This window comes from Apus apus, chromosome 7 (genome assembly GCF_020740795.1).
Source record: "Apus apus isolate bApuApu2 chromosome 7, bApuApu2.pri.cur, whole genome shotgun sequence".
Classification (NCBI taxonomy): Eukaryota; Metazoa; Chordata; class Aves; order Apodiformes; family Apodidae; genus Apus; species Apus apus.
In genome coordinates, this window is record NC_067288.1 from 21,541,200 (window position 1) to 21,564,516 (window position 23,317).

At 41.1% G+C, this 23,317-nt stretch overlaps 1 protein-coding gene across 6 annotated transcripts in view; it reads right to left on the reverse strand.

Moving 5' to 3' along the window:
- HECTD3 (HECT domain E3 ubiquitin protein ligase 3) overlaps nucleotides 1–23,317 on the reverse strand; it is a 125,416-nt gene that overhangs the window by 37,964 nt on the left and 64,135 nt on the right. For all 6 annotated transcript variants that reach the window (XM_051624572.1, XM_051624569.1, XM_051624567.1 and 3 more), the window contains one exon: nucleotides 11,038–11,127. In XM_051624572.1, coding sequence (XP_051480532.1) covers nucleotides 11,038–11,127 — 90 coding nt within the window. The remainder of the gene's footprint in view (nucleotides 1–11,037; nucleotides 11,128–23,317) is intronic.

A 23,317-nucleotide genomic window follows, 5' to 3' on the forward strand; every position in this document is an offset into this window, starting at 1 on the left:
CAACATCCATAAAAGCATGTATGACAGTATTCCAAAAGCCATTGCACAGCAAGCTGGTAAAACTGCACAGCTTTGCAGGCTTAAGTTTATGAATGACTTCCCAAAACTGCAGAATCACCTCCAAAATCCCTCCACTCTGGATGACGGAAGGAAAGCAGAAGACGACACACAAGTGACAGTCATAGACACCATAATGCAGAGAAGATCCAGATCAAAGTATGGAAGGGATGGTATAGATGCAAACCACATAAAAAGCTGTTCTCAAGTTCCACCAAGTCTGGATGCACTTAAAGGAGCAAGGATCTAACTTCCACTTCTGCCAAAAAACCCTTTGGGAAACAAGGCAGCTTTCTGAAAAATTGACCACAGAAATTAAAACTCCTCAATTACATGCTCTAACCCTTTGAAAGTGCATGCACACTCAGCTCGGGTCATCTAAGTAACCTTAACTCTGCCCACTCACCAAACAGCCAGGAACACCCCGCAGCTCCTAATACAGCTTTTGCACGGGAATGCCAGCAAGCTTAGACATTTTTAGAACTTCTCTCTGACCAAAAGTCTCCGAGGCTGTCGGAGGCCACCCAGGGTGTTTGGCAGGTTACACATGCTGCTGAGGAATGGATCTCATTCACTCCCAGACAGCATCCCATTCTTCTGAAACAAGCGCACCTGCAGCAAACGCGACTCCTTGCCAGAACTCATCTCTCCCCATTCTCTCCCACCTCCGCCTTTGCAGCCATCTGTGTCTGAGTTACCAACTTTTTTCTAAATGCCTTTGAAATTACGCTCCCTTTCTGAAAAGTTCACTGAACAGTGGTGTTCTGATAATATGCCTAAACAAACAAATGCATATGATGCATTTGATAAAGTTGACATATATCCATAAAACTGACAAAGTATGTAAACTTAAGGTACTTAAGTATATATTTAGATAGATTTAAATGCCTCAGACTTGTCTGTGTAACATATGTAAGCATCAAAAAATATAGACATGGCTGTAGCTTCACATGGGTAAGCTCCTTCACTGGTGGATGGCCATATTCCTTTGCCCGGTTTCTCCATGCAGATGCTGTGTTTGGTGGCCTGCAATCAAATGCACCCATTCTCAGTTTGACTTAATTACATGCTCATTCTTTCAGCAGTCTGGGACATAAACTAGGAGCTCTGGTGTATAATTCAGTCCTGTTTCCACCTGTACAAGTCCCATTTCTACACCCTTCTTCCCAGCAATCTCTCTAATTAATTTCTATGCTCACTATTGATTACTAATCCTTGCTCCACTCCTCCCTGTAGGACATTTCTTTACTGTGGCACTTGTAACATGACATGTAAGATAATAATTTCACCCCAAGTATGATCTTACATGCAAGCAGTGCTATGTGAAAGAAAATGTACTGCACTGATGGAAGAATGCTTAGGGTGACACTGTCTAGCTGCCAAGGATCTAAGGAAAAAAAAAGTGCACATAAATGGATACGAGAATCATCGTTCCTCCTTGGTTCAAAATCCCCATGTATAAAGACAAAAGCCAGTTTGACTGAAGGCTAACCCAGGAAACTGCAACTGCCTGAAACAGTGGAAAAAATAGTTAACAATTTTTAATGTTTATTATCAGATCAGAGCAAGCTCAGATGAGGCCACCAAGAGGGCCAGGAGCACATGACACAGGAGGAAAAGCTGGGGGAGCCGGGTTTGTTCAGCCTGGAGAAGGCTGCAGAGGAATCTGATTATAGTTTTCCACTACCAAAAGTGAAGCGATAGAGAAGACAGCCAGATTTTTCCAAAAGGTGAACAGTAAAAGGGCAAGAAGCAATGCACACAAGTTGCAACAAGGGAAATTCCAGTTGGGACATAAAGAAAAGAATGTCTCAGTGAGGGGTATAGTCCTGGGACAAGGCCCAGTTTCCATCCTTGGAGATTTTCAAAACTCAACTGCAAAAAAAGCCCTGAGCAACACAAAAGCTACACTTACTTGAGCAAGAGGTTGGACTACAGACTGCTAGAGGTTCTTCCCCAACCTAATTTTTTCTGTGATTCTATAATACTTGCATTGACATTTGAATGACCTTTTTCATGTCCTCCCTACATTCACTTTTCACAGGGGATCCAAATGGTCATTATTTGATGCTGTAAATTACAGCTAGATGGTAAAATTAAAAACTTTTAAAATTTACTTCAGAAAAATTTTCATTAGGAGCAGCTTGCATGCATAGAATACTGTGATGTGAGCAAGAATGCTTTGAGTATCTCAGGCACATGGCCACTATGGCATATTGTAGTCTCCCAGAAAGATCTGCCATTGTTCATTAAATTAATCAACTCTACTTCAGCACATCCCAATATATGTCAGTTCTCTGGTAATCTGCTAACAGGGAAAGGAATGGTATTTATTATGGAAATGATTTGCTGAAAATCATTATTTGTTTAAACCTAGTTTGGATCATTAGGGTTTTTTCCCCTGAGGCTTCAGGAGTGAGCTTGATAGGTACCATGGAAAGATGATAACAGTAATGATACTCTGGAGGAGGAGGACACCAACAAATTTCAAGTCTTGACATTTCTAATAGGGAGCAGAGAAAGCTCCAACAGCTGGATATGTTTGACAAGGAAATGAAATGGGAAAGATAAATTGCTATTTCACATTCTAATAGATTAAATGCACCAAGGAGCTTGGGTTTGCTTGGGGTTTTTTTTTCCCTTTTCTTTTTCTTGTTTGGAAAGCTACAATCTATTAATCTATTTGCCCTGTCTTCACACAGTATACTTCCTGCAGGAGCTATTTGTTTATTTACTCATTTTAATCACAAGGAAAGTATTCATTATAAAAATCTCTCTTTACAGCAAGGGAGAAACCTTCCAGCCACACGGCTGACACATGTTAACTCGCAGGTATTCACAGAGCAGGTTCTGTTTTAAGCCATCTTTCAGGCAGCCACACAAAGACCACCAAAGCTGGGTGTTCAGCTCTGCCAGACCTCCCCCAGCCAGCAGCCCTTGCCAGGAAACACAGGTGACAGCCTGAATGATAAAAAGGCATTTAGAGGGGAAAAAGAAAAAAATGCACTGGTTTAGTCTGGGCAGCACCTTAATATAAACCTGCAGGGGCCTTTGTGTACAGCATAGCACACAGCCAACCAAGCAGGAGCTTCAGACCCAGCCACTTACACCTCCACTTTTCAAAATTCTCATACTGCCCCTGCCATTGATGGGGGTAGGAGAAGGGTGGCTCCACTGCAGCTCTGCTCACGGCCACACATCTCAGCACAGAACACTGAGACAGAAAACCTTTCTGTCCCCTCCTAATGCTGGCCCAGCAGAGGCTTTCTGGACACAGCAGAGGGGAGCTGAGAAGAGAAGCTTGCTCTGGGACTGCAGCTGATGCAGTTTGGAAAGGCAGAGCTCTATGACCTCACAAGATTTGCTCTTATTTATTTTAGCAGTTAAAAAAAACCCAACAAAACAACCCAAACCCCACCAAAACCCAGTGTTTAACTTTGCAAACAAATCGGACTGACTTCAGCTATAAAGCTTACTGCAAATTTGCTTAGTTCAGAGAAGAGTTTTCCTACTGGCACATTCCGGCAGGCAGCTCTCCAGTGCTGGAAGAACTGCAGAAGAGCTGATTTGTTTCCTTAGCCCCAGCTCAGCCTCTTGTGGGGTGCACCCGAAGAGGAGGGCTCCTCAGGGAAAGTGGATTTCCCTGGTGGCAAGCAAGATGTTAGCACTCAGCATTCCCAGGACAAGGCACTGCAAATGCTTACTAAGACCTTTCAAAGTGACCACAGTGCTGCTGTTTATTATTCTTGCCTTTCCAGTACCACACATCATTCCTTTTGGCCACAAACAGAGCTGCCCTCTTCCCAGGTGACTGTACAAGGGAAACAGTGGCTTTTTCTACACCCAATAATTTAGAAGTACTAGATTCAGGACAAAATAGTTATTTGCAAAACATTACTAAATACAATAAAAATTTTTGCTTTTTGGAGGAAAAGAGGGGGGGAAAAAAGGGAAGGACACTACAAAAGTATGTGAAAGGGTCTATGGCTTAAAAGGAAGACGTGTGCTGTCAACTTCGCTTTAAATAATCCTTTGAAAGCAAGTCCAAGGATCTCCTTATGTTAGACAAAGCAGTTGCCACTCTGATGCATAACAGAGTAGCCATAACATCTGAGTAAACACACAGGGGCACCTGCCTTCATAAAAACTGAGATGAGTAGCTTTCAGAGGTGGTGCAGTTGGGGTGCCCATAGATAAACCACCCAGCACTTCCTATTGTAAGTTTCTGTCTTCATCTGTTGGTAAACTTTGCCAACTGTTTTGGCTGAAATTACCCATGCCAGGTGTTTGCCTCCAGCCAATTATTTTTTTTTTTGATGGCTTCATCAAAAATTCTTAACTATTTCCAAGAACAAAATTATGGAAAAATACTTTGTTTTGTCCATGTTTAGAATATTACAACTGCTCTCATGGAAAGCTCTTGCACTTCCATGCTTGCAATTTGGCACAAGGTTGTCTTTTCACCAGAGCGTTACATTTGTAAACATAAAAAGTGCCCATACTACATCAAGCTAAGTCTGAAAAAACACTGTTTGCACATGCTGGGAAGAGACCTGTTTTGCAGCAAAATTTTATGAGTCCTTCTGCTCTGACCATGCTCCATTCTCTCTCTCTGCAACGTAATTGAACTGCTCATGCACTACTCTACCGCAGAGTACACTCCAAGCCAAGGTTCCAAATGCTGACCTGGATATTCTTTGAAGTTTAGAGCATCCCATCTCCTTCTGGTGGCTGACCTGAAAGGTGCTAAATCTATGTTGATAACAGCTCCATTAGCAAGAGTCACAGTAGCCTCATTTTAACAATTGTAAAAGTGTCACATATATAAACATATATATATACACACACACCCACCCTTAAAAGTTTGGGCACTCAAATTAAGAAAAGCTAGAGCTATATTGCTTATATAGCCTTAATTAAGTCATCGTGTGTACATATTATGACACAATCCTTAAAAACACACTCACCTACTTTTCCTCTCTCCTCAAACTCAATCTCTTCCTCACCCACTGTAAAGATGGACTATGCCCTAGGGATGAATCAAGGTTGTGTAATGAGGCAGAAGAATGCCTGCCTCATTTATTAGAACATGTGTGTTAAATGTACAAGACAGAGGGCTGTGAAAGGAGAAAAGAGCTGCTAATATTTAAGGCAAATTAATGATGCCTGAAGAACAGATTATTTTTTTTTAAATTTCCTTCTGTCAGAGGAGTTTACAGATGCTGCTGAATAAAGAACATAAATCTAATTTCTGCAGGTTGCCACTGATAGCCTGCTTTTGATTTGATCAGGGTCAGCCTGTGACAGCTATCATCAAGAAAAAAAATATCTTTCAGTGTTCAGAACTCTCTGCGTAACATTTCTTACTGAAAAATGGCATAGTTAAGACAAAGATGCTTCAAACTTCAGCTCCTGGGTGCCTTAGTTTCACCCTTTCAGAATGGGGAAAGACCACTACTTCACTAATAGGAGTGCTGGAGAGACAGTTAATGAAGTGTGTGCAAAGCATTAGAGTATCACCAATGAGCACCAAGAATCCAAAAGGGAAGTATTTACTGTATCTTCAGAACAGGTTTTAAGCGGCAAACAGGGCTGGTGGCCTCCGCCTGAGCTACAGAAGTTACATAAAATATTGAACTGTAGCTCCTTCAGTGAGCATCTCGGGCAATAAATGAAGCAATGGTCACAGAGGGGGCAAAAAAAGAAAGTACTGAGTCACTTAAATGGAGACTACTCTAATATATGGCACATACAGAAGTAAAAGGTTGCACAGGTAGCCTCAGCTGTGGCACTTCCAAACTGCCAAGTGCTTAACTTTGCAAAGTTTTTATTTTTAAATGTAGCTTTTCATGTGCCCAACCTGTAACTAAGGTTTGATTAGCATGTTCATTACATGCTCTGCACTGATGAAATTTTACAGGAGTAATTTTTGGGAGGTAACTTAGTAAGTAGGACCACATACTGAGCCCTGATCTCCCTTCATGTTTTCTGGTCTACCTCAGTGAGAGGTGAAAATAGCAGCCTGCACATGTCTACGATCTGCTGTGAGTTGGGTGAAATCCTTACATATATAACAAATGCTGGTATCTGTACCTGCACAACTGACTGGGAACACATCATTCATGAATACATGTAGTATAAAAGCATTTTACATAGGCTTCTGAGCATATACACAGGATATATATAGAGAAACGTATCTTAAACATTTAAATTTCCAAAGCAAGTTTGTACTTTCCACATTGAAACTTTACAGGGGATGGGGCTGCTCTATATCTATCTCCCCCCTCACCTTCCTCCAGGTATCTTATTTCATCAGCCTAGAGCTTTAGAAATACTCTGGAAAAACTGAACACAAACTACCATGCAATTTCACTTCGATCACATTTCTTCTGCTACCAGCTTTGCTGGGATTGTTAGTAAGAAAATTGCTAGCACACAGTTAAGAAGTATCAGTGCATGCCTGTGCAACATGCTGGGCTCAAAAAGCACAGGCCTAGATCCTGCCCTCCACTACAGATTAAGTTCACAGGGGAAAGGGAATAAGGACTCTCTTCTTCCATCTGCCCTGAATGCAGCAGCGAGGCAGGATTCCAACCTAGCACTCAGGAGAGTGCCAAAAAAGGGACTGGCTACTGTGCTGGCTGCCACCCCAGGGCCCCAGGGGTGTGAGGCCCGCCAGCTGTGGGGTGGAGCCGTGCCCCCAGCCAGCTACAGCCTCTGCTTCTGTCTAGCCTTCTGGCTCAGCTCATGTAATGATCATTTTAAGAAAAGCAATATCGTGCAGTTCATCATGCGGTGCAGGTGTTCACCTTCAACTGTCCCTGCCCTGTGCTGGCAGAGCAGCTCCTGCAGCACACATGGCCTGTGCTCACCTGTCTTCTCCACAGCACAAGGTGTGGCACCTACCAAGCCCTCAGGTTAGCTTTATTCTGAGAAAGGAAATGTTTAGGAAAGAAAAGCTCTCACCTGAATACAAAGAGTTTAGATTTTTAACTGACCTCCCTCCTGTTCAAAGATGGCAGACAGCTCAGTACATCTGCCAAACCAAGACCAACCTCAGCAACTCCAGCTTCACTGATGCAGAAAGGAACCTGGGGAAGAACCAAAGGTCTCTGCAGATAAAAACCCCAGGGACAAGCTGCTTGTTCACACTGAGGTCACAGCCCTTGTTCAAACAGGATAAACTTGCTTGGTAGCAGGGACCTCAGGTAAAAGCCCATGACCTCTACTGAGTCTAGCAGGAACAGACCAAGATGTCATCAGTGCTGGGCACCCGCTGCAGATGCAGGGATGATGGTGTTTGTCCCTGGACAGAGCTCCGAGTGCTCCCACTTGCACCCATGTGGCCTGACTCCAGCTTGGAGCTTATTAGGGAGCACTTGGATGATCAACCTGCCCCAGTAATGCAGGAGTGTGGAGAGAAGGGAAGGAGTAAATTCCAACTGGCTGGGAATAACAAAATGCTAGGAGCAAGAGTTTCTTCAGCTGTTCCTCAAGTCACTGTGGAACCATGAGCATTTGACCTTGGTAGACTGGGACAGGGAAGGACTGTAGGACCATTGAAGACTCAATTTCACTGGGCTCCAGTACTGAACAAGTGGGTGAGATAAATGGAAATGGGGATTTTAACTGCCAAAATGCATTTTTTCCCTTCGAGAAAAGAGAAAGCAGTTTCATTCCCTGAAAAATAAATTCCTCAGATTTAAACACTATGAACATGATTTTTAATTTTTTTTTTTTTTTTTTTTTTTTTTTTTTTGTCTGGACATAAATATTTGAGGGGGTTCTAACAAGCAGATCATTTCCTCTGGCTTTTATTCAAAGGCATTAAGTGATCTCTGCTTTTTAAAACTCAAGAACTTGTTTCGTTTTCTATAGTGCAATAAAACTTCAGGGAGGAGAATCTACTATTCAGTCCTTTTAAAATAGTTCATAAAAATGTATTAAAGGACTATGAGCTGAGTTACAGACTTCCAAACAGTATTTTGACGTCTCCTAACCCCCCCCATAGTAGAATCTCACTGTTGCCAAGCAAATACTGATTATTCTCCAAACAATGCCACCCAGAAGAGGAAACAAGTCCATGGAAAAATTACAGGATCTGTCCAGTACCACAAAGTAAGACAGTGGCTGAGCTGCTGGTAAAACCCTGGTATTGCGACTCCATTCTGGAGCTGAACAAAGTGAGATTGATATACTTGGACAAAGGTTTAGCCATTTCACATTACTTTTTCCCATTTTCATATTAGTTGCTAGTGATTTTGGAATTTACATACAGTACCTATATTAATCCAATCAAAGTGGAGGAATTTAATTTACTCTTACAGGTGCAGCAATACACAGACTACATTCATGAGGGCAGAGCTTGCTCTTGCCATTTTAACTACATCTTTGCAGCTAAGCTGGGACTACACTGGGCTTTTTTCCCATTTGGAGCAACAGATCCCACATACATAACCACATTAGTTTCCATGTAATTCCACGACCTGGAAGTTATCACAATTTTCCTCTGCAAAAGGGTGAATGGTTGTAGAATCTGAAGTTTTTACTGCTGAGCAACATCCTTTCTGTTCTTCTATGTCAAAATAAAATTTGAAAAGAAATGTAAATGCTTCCCTGAGCTACAAACAATGAAAAAAAGGTGTTCTGCCTGCCATCAAACCCTGCTGTAAAAATATTAACACAATGTAAATATTGTAATATTGAGGAAGTACACTGTGTCAGTACTTCCTGGCACGGTACAAGAGCTTCACTGTTCACTTCAGTCCCTGCTGTTAGTTTTAAACACGCACAACTTAAACAAGGCATCTGAGCTTCTCCAGTCCTGGTGTGGAATTGCAGAGAGGCAAAACCTTACTGTAGGTTCTCTCAGGACTAAAAAACAAAGTATTAAAAAGAATCCTTAAACCCAAACAATTATGTAGATGTCAGTACTTTTCAGGGAAAAATATTCCATGGAGTCTTTCAGAAGTCCTGGCACACTGCTGCCAAACATGGAAAGATCTTTGGGTATGCACTGTCCTCCCCTTCCTCAGAGAAGAAAAACAAGCTGCGAATACCCACCAATGCCAGAAGCCTGAAAGCCCAAGTTATTCCTCGTGGCAAGAGTCCCATTCCCCATTTTTGCCAGTTAAGCACATTACTGCAACTGACTCTCTCAATTGACTGAATAAGCAGCATGTGTATAGTACAGAGAATGAAGGAGCTACCTGCTATTTGTAAGTCAGATGTTGCTATCAGGTTTTAAGAAATGCTCTCTAGCTGCTGCAATTATGTATTTGTCATGGAGGTGTCACAGAAAAGAAACACAGCTTCATAAAACAGTGAAGACAGAGAATGACCTCTCTATAAAAAACAGAAAACCAACTGGTCATACTTGCAAAAAGGCAGTAGACTTGTTCTACAGGGACACAGGGGCAACGGGAGGAGTTCAGAGCAGGATTTCACTTTTTTGGCTTTGGTTAACACAAGGTAAAATCCTGCCTCTGACAAAGCCAAAGATCTTGCCAGTTTCAATGGAAATAGCACAAAGCCTCGAAGTCTGAAGTTACCACTATTTATGCTTAGAGGCCTCATTGTGTCACACTGTGGCGTGTCTGAGACAGACTGTCCTTGTCCCACAAACCTTATGATCTATATTCAAAACAGCATGAAATACCAGGGAAAAAGAACTGAATGTGTGAAAAGTCTAATATTCCAGCAATGTCTAATCCCAGAGAAACTACATGGCTAGGATTTCAAGAAATGAGTCCGACATATTGTATTATGACAAAAGAAAGGCATTAACACTGTTTCATGCTACCACAGGAAATACAAGAAGTCCAAACTGTCACTGACTTTCTGAAATACACTGAAGAAATGGCTTATTCCAGATTTAAAGCATCTGCTGCTCCTGCAGCTTTATCACCTTTCAGACATGTTCCCATACACAAATGGAAACTAAAGTGACTTGTACAATGCCCCCATGTACCAGTTATATTATTGGATAAGCTTATTCTTATGTATGGTAAGAAACTGCCCTGGGGGTTAACACATATTTTCCACTGAATTTTAACTCACTCCCAGAACCTTATTCTGGAAGAGTTCTTTCAATCATGTATCCCACTGCATCACCAGATTTGTATATAGTAAAGTCTACTACAAATACCAACCCCTGCAATATTTTTTTTACGTGTCAGTTTATCTGCTAAGAAAAAACACTATGAACACAACACTTAGTCATCCCCTTTATCTTTCGTCTTATTTAAAAGAGCAGAAAAACTCCTGAGAAGTCAGTGAGCATTCAATGTATATTACAAGCATGAGAGCGCTGCAGAGTCCAGGAACAGGACATCATTTCAAAACTGAGCTACTTACTGTGAGGGGGGTTGTTCATTTGTTTGTTTTTTAAATATAAACAGAGGGTTTTTTTGGTCTCTTTCATGAAATATTATAGCTAAGATCCTTCTTCACTTCCATAAATGGATGTTTTTCTTACTCTCTGTGGGTGGTCTCAGAGGTTTGACAGAGGGACATCACAAGCTAAAACCATAGGATGCTACAGAGATAGCCCACCTGCAGTGGTGGTGGATGTGGAGGGGGAGAGAAAAGGTAATTGCAAAGGCCAAAACAGACTGCGGTGGGGGAAATCAAAGGTCAGAAATGTATTCACAGCCCTAACAATGGGGGAGCCCTAGTAAAATGAGCAGCCAAAAAGCACAGATACATGAGGAAAACAAGGGATGCAGACAAGAGTAAAAAAATTCTAGCTTTCACTTATGTTGTTACTGGATTTTAGTTGTGGTTTGTTTTTTTTTTAAGAAACTCAGGCATAATGCTTGGCATTCTTTTGGTGTAGTTAAAAACATTCTGAAAACTGGTTTATTTTACATTCCTATTTTATGCTAGCCAATGTAATTAAACAAATCTTTCTTCAAAAGCTCTGGCTCAAATATCGATGCAAACACCTGCTATTGCCTTGTGCGTTACTTTGTTTCTTACCTGTTTTCTACAAGGAAGTCTACTACGTATTTCTTCAGACAGTAGAGATGGGCATCCATCAGCCCTGTTCTTATGTGCATTCTAGGGTGCCTGGAAAAGAAAAAACAAACAAACAAAAACCAGGAAAGTCATGGAGCTTTGCATAGCCATTTACAGGAGCTTGATTTTGTAGTTCAGTCAGTGGATAGTGAAAAGTGTGCAAAGGCAGATTTGTTTGTTTCCATCTACTGCTGGATTAACAGAGAAGAACAGTGCAGGCTGCCATTATTGGACTGTGTCTACAAACTTACACCTGCTGGCCCTGGGCTGATTTGCTGGGAAAGAAAACACCTCCTCCAAGGAGTCATTACTCCTGCTACATCTTCTTATGTAAGTGGAAATTGCACATTACTGGGCAGGAAGCCAAAGTAATGGGCCCAGAGTGCTAAAAGTTACAGTGGGTAATGTCAGGGTACAATAATTCAAAGCTTCTGGCTAAGTGCCTGCCTTAATATGCAAGGCTGTGCATGTTCTGCCTGCAAACACAACAACACTACTGTATTTTTTTCCAACAGTTCCTGGAGGGGAAAAAGGGATAAAGATGGGGTCTGCTCACCTTTCCTACATGACACTTTACAAATGACTGCCACAGCTCAATTACAAAGCATTTGCCTACCCAAGCTCAGTAAGATGGAAAAGATCAACAAAACTCCCTCTCATCATTAGCCAAACAATGGCAAACAAGGAAGTCTTCGCTTTCAGACCAGTGGCAGGTTAGTATTTCAGAAACTCAGAAAACTCCAATAGCTTCAATGTTTTAAGGACAAAGTTTTAAATCAGAAAGACTCATTGTTTACTTCTATTACTTCTCTTTATGCATTCTCTGCTTTTGTGGAAACTCTTTTTGGAACCCCTCTCAAAGCAGCTAGGTATTTTATGCCAATTTTAATTTCCCTTTCACACACCTGTAACCTCATTTAGGAATGTTCTGGCGGCCTGAACACTTGCCACCAGTTTTCAGGGCAGAAAAAACAATAGAATATTAAGCTTGCAAATTAAAAAAGACAAAGCTCAACAACAATCAAGGGCTACACTGGACTGTTCAAGAGATCTGTAACTGCACTTACAAGAAGAGAGACTTCAATGCACATCTGAAACTCTCTGTTTTCATTTTCCCTCCTTTGATGACTGGATTTCATAATGAAGTTTGAATGAACATACCCTACCAGTAGATTCCATCCAACCTTTGTTTACTTATTCTAGAACACACTGAAGTCGGATGTTTGTGATCATGATCACTTTTATTAGTTAGTTAGCTCAGCACTGGGATCACTCAAACTTTGACATATCTTGGACATATATATATTTATATGTATGTAGTAAACCAATACTAGCACACTAAATATTTAGTAACATCAAAGCTACTGAGAATATCAGGTGTCCTAGTAAGCTATTTTCAGTGTGTTTCTCATTTAATGCATTGAACTACTGAAGCATTTAAGTCTTTAAAAATTATAATTTAGGTGGCATTTCTTAAGCATTCAGTTCAAGCTAAGCACATTATTACAAACTATAATGAAATTCTCTAAGTCCCACTTGCAAAGGAAAACTCCTATAATAGTAGTACGACACTCTGCAGGAAAGTGTGTGGCACTAAAAAATGATATATGCACTTTCAGCAGATTACTTCATTAACAAAACATGAGCTCACCTAGCAATGCTCCAGTACTGATTTTATCAGTGGCCCAGATGTTGCTGTGGAAGTCAGCCCAAATAGCAATGTTCCTTATGCTGAGAGGATAGGGAATCCACTAATTTTAATGAGGTCTTGCAGTTGGAAGTCAGCAGACTCCCTTCTGCTCTGCATCCTGAGGATGGTTTCCACATTTTTTTGTATTTATGAGAGGGAGAATTTTCCTATCTTCTCTGAGAAAAAGGGCTCCCTTGTATTTACATAATGAATATAATAGTTTATTGAAATGGATGAAAGGGACAAATGGAAAAAAATGGAGCAGGAAGGCTGGGAAAATGAACAAAACAATAGAACAAGGCAAGAAACATCTGAAAAAATAGAAATGGAAGCAACATGGGAAGGAGAGGGAAAAATAGGAGGAAAAAAAATTTCTTAACTTAAAGATGACTAACAGGATGCAGTTTCTTTAGTGCCAGAATGCCAGGTTCTTCCCTCCCTATTCAAGATCACAAGCCCCCTTAAACACAAGGCAGGGGAAGGCTGCAAGGCTAAGACATCAAGCAGGACAGTGTAAAACAAGAACTCCTCAATAAACGTTGGTTTTGCTGCCAGTGGCTGTGCAGCTTTCACACATCCAGTCTCCCCACCTGCAAACTGGAATAACATTATTTAGCTACACTGCAGGACACTGAGGATTTGCAGGCTGAAGTTTGTATCTGCATGCAAGTATTGTACCAAGTTTTTCTGTAGCTAAGCAACTTCATAACAAAGTTATAGAAAATCAGTGCAAGTGGACAGACAGTAGGGCAGTGCTATCCTAGCTGCAGCTCCATCATTCACAAAAAACCCCCACAAAAACCAGCCAGACAACAAGATGTATTAAAACACCACTGTGAGTTAGCTTTCAATGTAGAATATACTAACAATAACAGAACATCATGCTGGACAAGAGGGAGGTCCCACAATGAAAATCCTCTGAAATACAGACCACCTAAGTGATTTGCAAGAGAATAGTCCCATAGATTAATATTATAATCACAGCTTCAAAGGTCAAACAGGCAAGTTTGGGCACATGCATAAACAAAGCTGGGATTTCTGTAAACCAGGCTCAAGGAGAGAATAGCCACACTAAACCAGACCGATAAGAGCACTCTATCATAACAAGCCACTAAAGATGACGCTAATTTTCATTGACTAGTGCTTAAACCAGTTTATCTTCAGGTAAGAGCAAAGGAGCCAAATAATCTAACAGATAACAGCAAACTCCATCACCATTTCAAATGAGCATCTGGTTACTAATATTGAAAGCTACACTCCCGTCTCATCCCTCTGATCTCCCACCCCATCAGCTAATCTTTACAGCATATGAAAAATGAGCCCATCGTGAGGAACAGCTGATACAGAGAGACCAAATGACAAACAATGCATGTGCTGGGAGCTGACGCACCTAGACTGATCACTCTGAGGGAGATAATACAGAAGACTTTTAATTATATCATCAAAGCAAGGGAGAAGGCACTAGGAGGGGCTGGTTGCAGATGGTTAAGTGCTAATGAGTGCCAGGTTGGGTGGTTTATCAAAAGAAAAAGACTGGATATATATCTGAGAGGGTCACTGTTGAGATGAAAGTTGTAACAGCCGTTGTTGGAGCTGCTTAATGAGTGAAGAATGTCAAATGTGAACCCTCTAAGAATCATACCAATTACTAAATGAACTTGTGGCTCAAGCTAGCAAATGTAATCAAGCACAAGTCATTAAAATACATGGTAAAACTCCCATTGCTGCTGCCACTATAGTGTCTATTATTGTCTGTGCTCCCATGCAAGGGAGGGGGCTGCTCCCAGTTGTAAGCTCTGTGTGTTATGTTAAGTGATGGCAGATTTTAGCCCTAATGATGAGGCATGGAGGGCTCCCTGACGGAAAGTCGACAATGAGGAGGCTCGGAGAGATCTGTGGAGAAGTCACGGAAAGATCAGCAATTAAAAGAGCAACTTCAAAGAATGCAATTTAATGTGTAAAATTAGCTTTTATTAGCACATAATTCCACAAAATCCTGACTCGGGATGAGAGTGCATAAAGGTCTGCAAGAGTCCTTAGAAAGGTCTGTGCCCGTAATTCCTGACACGCCATTGTGAAATAATAAGCAGTACTAACAGGATTGATGCATGCTTCGTACATGGCATTGCTTTGAAAGTGGAGCCCCAAGCTTTTCTCTCCTTGATAACCTCTCTCAGGATTTCCTCCCTCAGGGAAATCAACCACTGATAGATCAAACTTCCCTTGTTTAAAGGCAAAAAGATGGACAATTGTTTCAACTGTAAACTAATTAAGAGAGATTACCACCAAGAGCTGGAGGTTCAAACCAGCCCTGCACTCCCACTGACAGTGTGATAATGCCAGGCTGGGGTCAAAATCATAAATCTGAAGGGAGCAAACACAATGCTTAAAGCCAAAAAGCCCCTCTACTAAGCATGGGATATTGCCACATTAACCTCACCACCTCACAAATAAACTAGCTGAGAAAGAGAAATCCCATGGCCTCTTTGCCTTTAACTTCATACAGCTGTTGACAGAAAATATGAAGGTCTTTAAATAAGCTCAAGGACCCGAGACTGTCCATACTGTAACACTAATCCAAGCAATGACACAGTAAAAATCCAATCATACCTGGTATTAACCTGTCTCCTGAACCGGTATCTGAATTACATCCACTGTAATGGGGTATGGGCCATTAGTTCATCTTCCTCCCCACCCCTCCAAAGTAAGTAAAGAAATAACACAACACTAAGTGCAAACTATGCATTCCACACTCATTTCTTGTCTAATTAATTGCATGTAGCCCCATGCTACACACTCCATGTAGCCAGTCTACAGCATGCTTTGTATCCCCCCTTCTACGTACTGTATTCTTGCCTGAAGAAGCGTGCCATCCAGTTCAAACAGACACTGCTGACCCCTGACTGTCTGCAATGGAGGTGGTGCTCTCATGTTGATACAAAACCAGCGTACAGATCAACATGAAGAGAAGTCTTCCTGCAAAAGCTGCCAGACCACCTTTAATGTCTCAAGCATTCCTACTTTTAAAGGAAAAAAAAAATTCCCTAAATCGCATTGCTCATTTACGGGACAGCTCTTGGCTGTAAACTTACTTCTAATAAAAGGCCACTGTTACGTTGGCTCTTCAAAAATCCCAGACACCTTATGACCTTAATTTTTTTTACACAGTGCTTTTGGCCAAAACGATCCCCAAGCACTTAGCCAGATGAATGTCCCTTCTGTATCCCCGGCCCCCTTTGCCCACCAGTGAAATGCTGCCACCTCCGGGCTGAACCACAGTAGCTGTCGCAGCACAGGACCAGGGCCAGACCCAGATCCCTCTTTCCGCCCCCCGCCTGGGGGGCCTCCCTCACTGCTCTGCCCGGAGAGGAGGGAGAGTGGGGTGTAACTAGAGGAACAACTGGGTCAGTTCTGGCACCGAGGAGCATGTGAGAGAGCAGCTGTGGAGAGGAAGGGGGCACAGGAAAGCACTCGCCCAATATTTCAGACAGCATAGGCTGCCGTGAGGTGTCTTACAAGATGTGCCGTGGGCCCTGGGTGACCCTAGCCGCCGCTTCCCAGCTCCAAGGCACCCCCGCGCTGGTTCCCTTCCTCCAGTTTTGTAAGGACCTTATTTACAAAGACAGAAGGGTAAGACCCACTTTGGTCCCTTGGAGGACCTGGCCAGGGAGGACGCACCACACTCGTAACTACCCACGGAATCCATCCCCCCCCGGCTGCTGCTTCTACAGAGACACCGCATCGGGAATGCGAAGTACTTTCCAAATGAAATGTTTTATTGATCTAATGACCTAAGTTGCTTGAATGCCTTCCGAATAATAAATATTTTTTATTTAAAACCTTCACCGCATGCCATTTTTCTTTGTTGTGTTATATTATTAATAGACCCATGAGACTATAATACAAACTATGAACCTACTTCTGACAAAAACATGCTGAAAACTTTTTGGTAAAGGAACCAACTTCCATCGAAAGCCAAAGACTAAATAATTTTCTCTAGTATAAAGAGTATAGGTTAGCAGTCAGAGCACAGGATTAATATTTGTTCAAGGTCAGTAATGGTTTACAATAAGCCAGTGTGACCTCCCATACAAAGAGTCATTACCTTGGTACCAACACCGTGTTTTAACATTAACATCCCTCTTGACTTCAACGCTGAACAGTGAGGGTGCTGATGGCTGCACAGCCAACTCATCCCCTGACTTTATTTAAAATGTTTTTCTTTGCTCTCCTTCAGCTTCCCCATATGAGAACAACAGCAATTCCTCACCCACTTCAAGTCCAAGAAGCACTCTCTGGAGGGTGAACAGCCACGTTGCTGGATGCACGTGCACCCCCCCAGGAGCATGCCAGACACAGCTGCTGGGGAAAGCATTTCCCTAAATTTGGTTCTAAGGGTCTTCTCTGCCACAGCGAGTGCTAACAGCTGTAGGAAATAACACAGAAGCTCGGCTCCCCACAATCCTCCTCCCCCTTTCCCTTTCCTTCTCTGAAAATACAGATAAAATACAAATACTTAATACTAGACACCTTTATACTAGACTCAATTCTGCTAAAATACCTCAACTGCTATGTAGAAAGTGGGAAAGCAAAAGAGAGAGACCAATAATAACTCCAGACTTTGGTGTGAAGAGAAGAGAATACACTGGAAAGGAGGGCGGGGACTGCCAGAGACATTATTAATAGGTTTTACCCTTGAGCTCTGGCAGCTACTTGTTCTATACACAGAGGAAAAGGATTAATCAAGCCTTGCACGTAAAGGTTCTTTCTATGGTGTGCCAAAATATTTAAAGCAGTATATACAAAGTGTAAGCCTTATTGTTATACACATTCAATGTAATCATCTTATGCTACAGTTAAGGCCAGGATGACAATACCATAGATTATTGTGCACTAGAACCAATTCAATTCAAACACAACAGGACGTGGCTTAGTCACTTGGTTCAGATTTGGTATTTGAACGTGTTTTTTTTATGCTGGGCTAAACTGTGATTTAAGAGATTTAATCAAGCTTTGGGAAATGCTTTCTTTGCTAAAGAGGGAGCAAGAACTGAAAGTCTGCACCTGGCAACCTTAATAATTTCCAGTTTTCAGCTCACTTTGCTTCCTGCTTCGTGGAAATTCACCTTAGTAAATAATTGTTCCCTGAAATTGCCAGAGCTGAAAGGATGACAGCACAAAAAGGAACAAGTTTTAAGCAAACAACTGAAGTTGCAGGATTGCACAGAGGCTCCTGAAGTACAGCAGCTCCTGCTGATCCCTCCTACATCAGTTCCCAAAGGGCTAAGCAGTAGACATATGATATATTTTCTTAAATCAAATAATTACAGTAAATGCATGGGAAACAGTGAAACTGAATACTAGGTCAAAGCTGTAGGTCACTAGCAATATATAGCTTAAACACAGCAAGGCTGCCACGATTTTTTTACGTCACTGGCCTAGACTCAAAGGCAAACAGAAGAAAACTTGGCAGCGTGACTGGCTGATCACAGCCTCGCTCAATAAGGCTCCAAAGACCTTCTGTGCCTCTCAGGTGAGGTGTGTGGAACTATTGGCCAGAACTACGAATCTATGATCTAAAAAATTTTGGGATTTAAGGTAATCACAAACCTTTGCAATACTAAAGCACAAGGGCAAAAAGAAATCCCCCCTCTCCTGACCTTAAATTCCAGTAAGTAAAAGCAGAAGTGGAAAAGCTGAAATAAGCATTATAAGCACTTCTATTTAATTTTACAGGGCCCAGAAGCAGGACAAACTGAAGCTGGCACACATCCCTTTGGATTTCCCATTGTGAGCAGCCTTCCAGGTACCTCCTAAGAACCACCTACTGCTGTACCATCCATTTATTAACATTAAAATCCCTCTATAAACCCATTACCCGTGCGGCATAGGCTGCACCTGATCACACACTTTGCTTTCCTAGGATTTTCACTTAACAAACAAATGGGCTGTTATGATGGAAGATGCATTTTTTTCTTCAGAATATATTGCATTCCAAACAGTTAAATTTCATGGGACTGGAAAACCACCTGACAAGTGTCTTAAAGCAGGTCATGAGGGTTAAAAGGCAGAACAGAGGGAGAGGAAAGAAGAAAGAAAAGAGCGGTAAGTGTTGTGGGTTAGACAAAGAAGCATCTGGCTTCCCCCAACGCTTACTCTCTAGAAAGCAAGAAGATATAAGCTTTGAATCCAAAAATGGGAAAAGAAATTCAAGTGTTATGGTTTAAATTCCCAAAACCTACCAAAATCCAGCCCGTGCATGATGTCCTCTGCAGTAAATCTGGCAATGCTCACTTACTTCCTCTACAGTAAGTAAATTATACTCAGCTCCTGCTCCTCAAGGGTTTGTAGCTTCCTCCATTGGTGCTTTGACCTGTGTTTCCTTTTGATTTCCCCCTGGGACCTACTGCTTCTGCCTCACTTTTGATTCACAACAAGGTTTTACAGTTGTACCCACTCACATCTCAACTCCACTGAAACCTGGACACTTTTGCATTTGGCAACACAGTAACCACACTTCATCCTGACAAGACCCCAACAACTTTAATGGTCTAAATATTTATCAGTTCATGCGCAGCTGTATCTCAGGCAGAAATTAATATGGGCACACAGCTTTGCTGCCACCTTGGCTGTGATAGCCAGGATGAAGGCTGCTCCACATCTTGGCAATGCTGAATGGGTACAAAAATGAAAAATACATTTTAGGGGAAACTAGGCTAAGGTATCGGTACTCAGAGTTGATTAAATCTGCTTCCCTACAGAAAAACAGAGGAGTTTCCTGACTTGACTACACTGTAGTCATGGCTCAGCCCATGTATTCAGATACACCCGCAGACATATGCTAGCCTGGATTTAGGGCATCAAACTCGAGCCACAGGATTTCAGGACACAGAGCCATCAGGACTCAGGGTAACATCAGCGTTAGAGTACAGCCCAATTTTGCAATGAAAAGATACCCCAGCTAATAGGAACATCACACAAGGAACAGATACTTGCATTCTTTTCTAGTTTAAAAGAACCTCTACTACTTACCAGCTAGTATTTTGACAGTATCAAATAAAAGCTTCATTAAACCAAAGCCTTAAAATTAGCTAATTAGCAAATGTAGCATTCTTTTTGCAGAGTGACTGCAGAATTTAAAACCAAAGGAGAACTGAAATCAGACTGAAGCCACTTGCATACATCCCTCATAATTTCAACCCAAAAGAACTTTAGAAAAACCATTGGAAACATCACGGGATGATGAACATTAGTATCAGAAAAAAAAGAAAAAAAAAAAAAGGAAAAAAGACAAGACAGAAAAATCTATTGCTATCACAAGAAGAGCTTAACATCCACCCAAAGTCCAAATTTGCATTTTTTAAACAAGTAATTACAGTGGTTACAACCACACTGGATAGGTTTCTGGTTAGACCAGATTACTCATGATTTTAAATTTCCAGATTTCTTAATAGCTATAGCAGAAGTTGCTGCTTCATGTTACTATAAGAAACTGAGCTTACACCTAAAATGCTTTCAGGAGGATCCTGAAGTTGGAGCACTACAGCATTAAGCCCTCCTGAACAAAAAACTTACACTACACTGAGGACAGAGCTGGATTTCCAAAAATCTCTCTCATCTTTCATCCATTCCTAGGACCTGAAAAACAGCTTAAGGTTGGGCCAGCTCCTTTTAAACAGCACTAATATGGGAATTAGAATATTGCAGAGGGCAGGAGAAAATCCTGGCAAATTCAATGCAGTGAGACAGGACTTGGAGAAGCAGGTTAATTTCCTTCCCTGGGACAGTTACTGCTGACTGAGAAACTTCACACAAACAGGAGTTCTGTTCCATGCAGCCCAGCATGTGCTAACTTACCTAGGTGGGAGCTGCCTTTATAATAAGGAGGAGACAGTCACTGTTCATTTGAAAAAACCCCCGAACAAAACAACAAAACTATATTCTTGAAATAAAAGCTGTCTGAACAGCTAGTAAGACATGGCTCACCTGTTTATTCTCACAATTTAAATACTTTTTTTTTTTTTTCTTAGCTGAAGTTACAAAGTCCAGTTTTTGGTCAAAATTATCAAGTATTTTATTCCTGTGATAAGGAGACATCAGCACACTACTTGTCTGTAGACAGACAGTGTGGCTTCAACAATGAAACAGATAGGAGAAATGTCATTAATCTAGACTGAAGAGGTCCCTAATAGTGAAAGTAATAGCAGAGAACCATTTTCACCACTGAGCACAAGCTGGCATTGAAAAGCAAGAGAGAACACAGCAACCGAAGCCTCTGTTGCTTATTGCACCTCGGACAGCAAATTAAACCACACACGAGAAACAGTAAACTGGGCATGGCAAGTAACAGTGCCGAGACATCTTCATAATTTGCTTTTAGAACAGCTCTCTGCACAAGGACCAGAATGGCAACAAATCCAATCCTTCTCCTTACCAAGACGAAACCCACAGTAGGAGAATTTCCTCACCTTGAAACACTTAGCCTAAGAAAATAGGTCATGGATGACCTGAAGATTATCATTTACAGTTTTACAGCAACCTCAAATACTATTAAAACAAAACAACTTCTATTCCCTTCTTGCTTGGAAGAGACTGGGACTGTTTCGTCTGTGGCTGTGGACTGTTTCAGTATTATCCAACTGCATAAATGAAACTAGTGTCAAAATTAAGTTTTAAATGGCTTGAGGTTTATAGGAATTAAAGAAGGAAAAATTAAATTTGAAACTCTGCTTGTTTACTAGCACTAATTAAATATGCCAGATTTCTGGGCAAGCTTCCTAGCCTGTGGCTACTACGTTACTGGCCTGTAAAACAGTCAACAAGTATATGAGTACAAAGCACAAATACAATAAGAGAGATTTCGTGTACAGTCCTGCCCTTAGTTCATAAAGGAAAAATCTATTAGAAACAATCTGTAACTATAAAGACCTGTGCTAAACCTCTAGACTATGTTAGTAATATAAAAAAGGGCCAAGCCAACAATGGTTGCTTTTGCAGAGAACAGTTAAAAAAAAAATCAGAGAGGTAAGAACCAGTAAGCATGACCAAAATGAACAGGAAGCCTTAAAAGACAAGTTTACTTCTAAAAATCACATGCTTCTGGGCTCTGCTCTCAAAATAATTTGCTATTAAAAAAAAGAGAGTTTCTGCACTTCAACAGAAGAAGTGGGTCCGATTATTCACACCAAGGAAGCTGCACACCTCATGAATAGTGGATTTTATTATTCTACTGGAATTCACTAGAAAATGGGTTTATTCTGAAGAGCTGGAATGTCACATTTAATGTGAGCAAGGGCTATATCCATAGTTTTACAGTCCATTTAGACTCTCAGCTATTAAGAGAGGTGCTGTCTTTGCATTCTACATATTAAAAGGAACGAGCACAGTAAGTACATAGACTATGAGGAAGCTATAAAACCAATCAATAAAGAACTAACTAAAGCCAAAGTCAAATAAATGGAGCCTCTAGACACTGCTCATCTCAGCACACAGCTACAATGAAACAGAATAAAATGCAGTGGTGTCTGTATCACCCCCGGGGACATAGGGGAAGGAGAAGGTGGGACAGTAAGATCCTATGGCCTAAATGCTGGTTTTTTTGTGTATTTTTCCTTCAGGAAAAGTTCCCAATTTACTTTCAGTGCCTGCCATTTCTACAAAAGCAGCAAACAACTCTTAATGAAGAAACACTTCAAGACAATTTGCTGCCTTGACAGCTTTCAAATGAACAGTCTTTTCACAGCAACTCAAATTAATGTGTGTTCCCACTGTACAGTAGCCTTGCTCAGCTTTAAGGAAACCAGGAATTAGGCTTCAATAAAAATTCAGCCACACAAATATTCTGCTATAAAAAGAGGCATAAACATATAACTCTCCAAATTCCAGAATCACGTACATGAGGCAAAGGGAAACGATAGAAAAATAACTAGGTTTTTGTTTACATCTCAGATTTACAAGAGCAATTCCAGAAACTAAGTTCTTCCACAGAGGCATTGATTTAATTAGCCTGCATAGCATGCTTTAGTTGTACTTGGACCTCTGATGTACACTGATAAAGAAACAAACACACAATGGATACATACAAATTCATTTCCTAAACTTTTTCTATGCCCAGGTTGACACAGGAATGCTTAAACTCACTTTCATGGGTTCTTCCTTACATGCAAATTACCATTTTTAAATATATACAAACCATGTATGTTTACAATTTAATATGTGATTGGATTGATTGGATCATCTATTCCTGCAAACCAGCCAAAAATCAAATACAAACTGAAGCCCTGAAGGAATTTCTGGAAGTACAAACCACACAGCACAACAGTTCTACTTCTGGCAAGGAGAATCACCTCTCCTTTAGAAATGAGGCTAGAAGCAACAGCAGTGCATACAAACAAGTTGTCATTCAGCAGTAACAAAAAATATTCAGAAATAAGAAAAAAATTAACTGCTGAAAATCTCACATTAGCAAGTAAGCACAAAATGATCAAGCAATAGCAGAGTACTTGTTTCTTACTTTCTGGTAACTGTTAGTCTCTATTTTGGATCTTACTG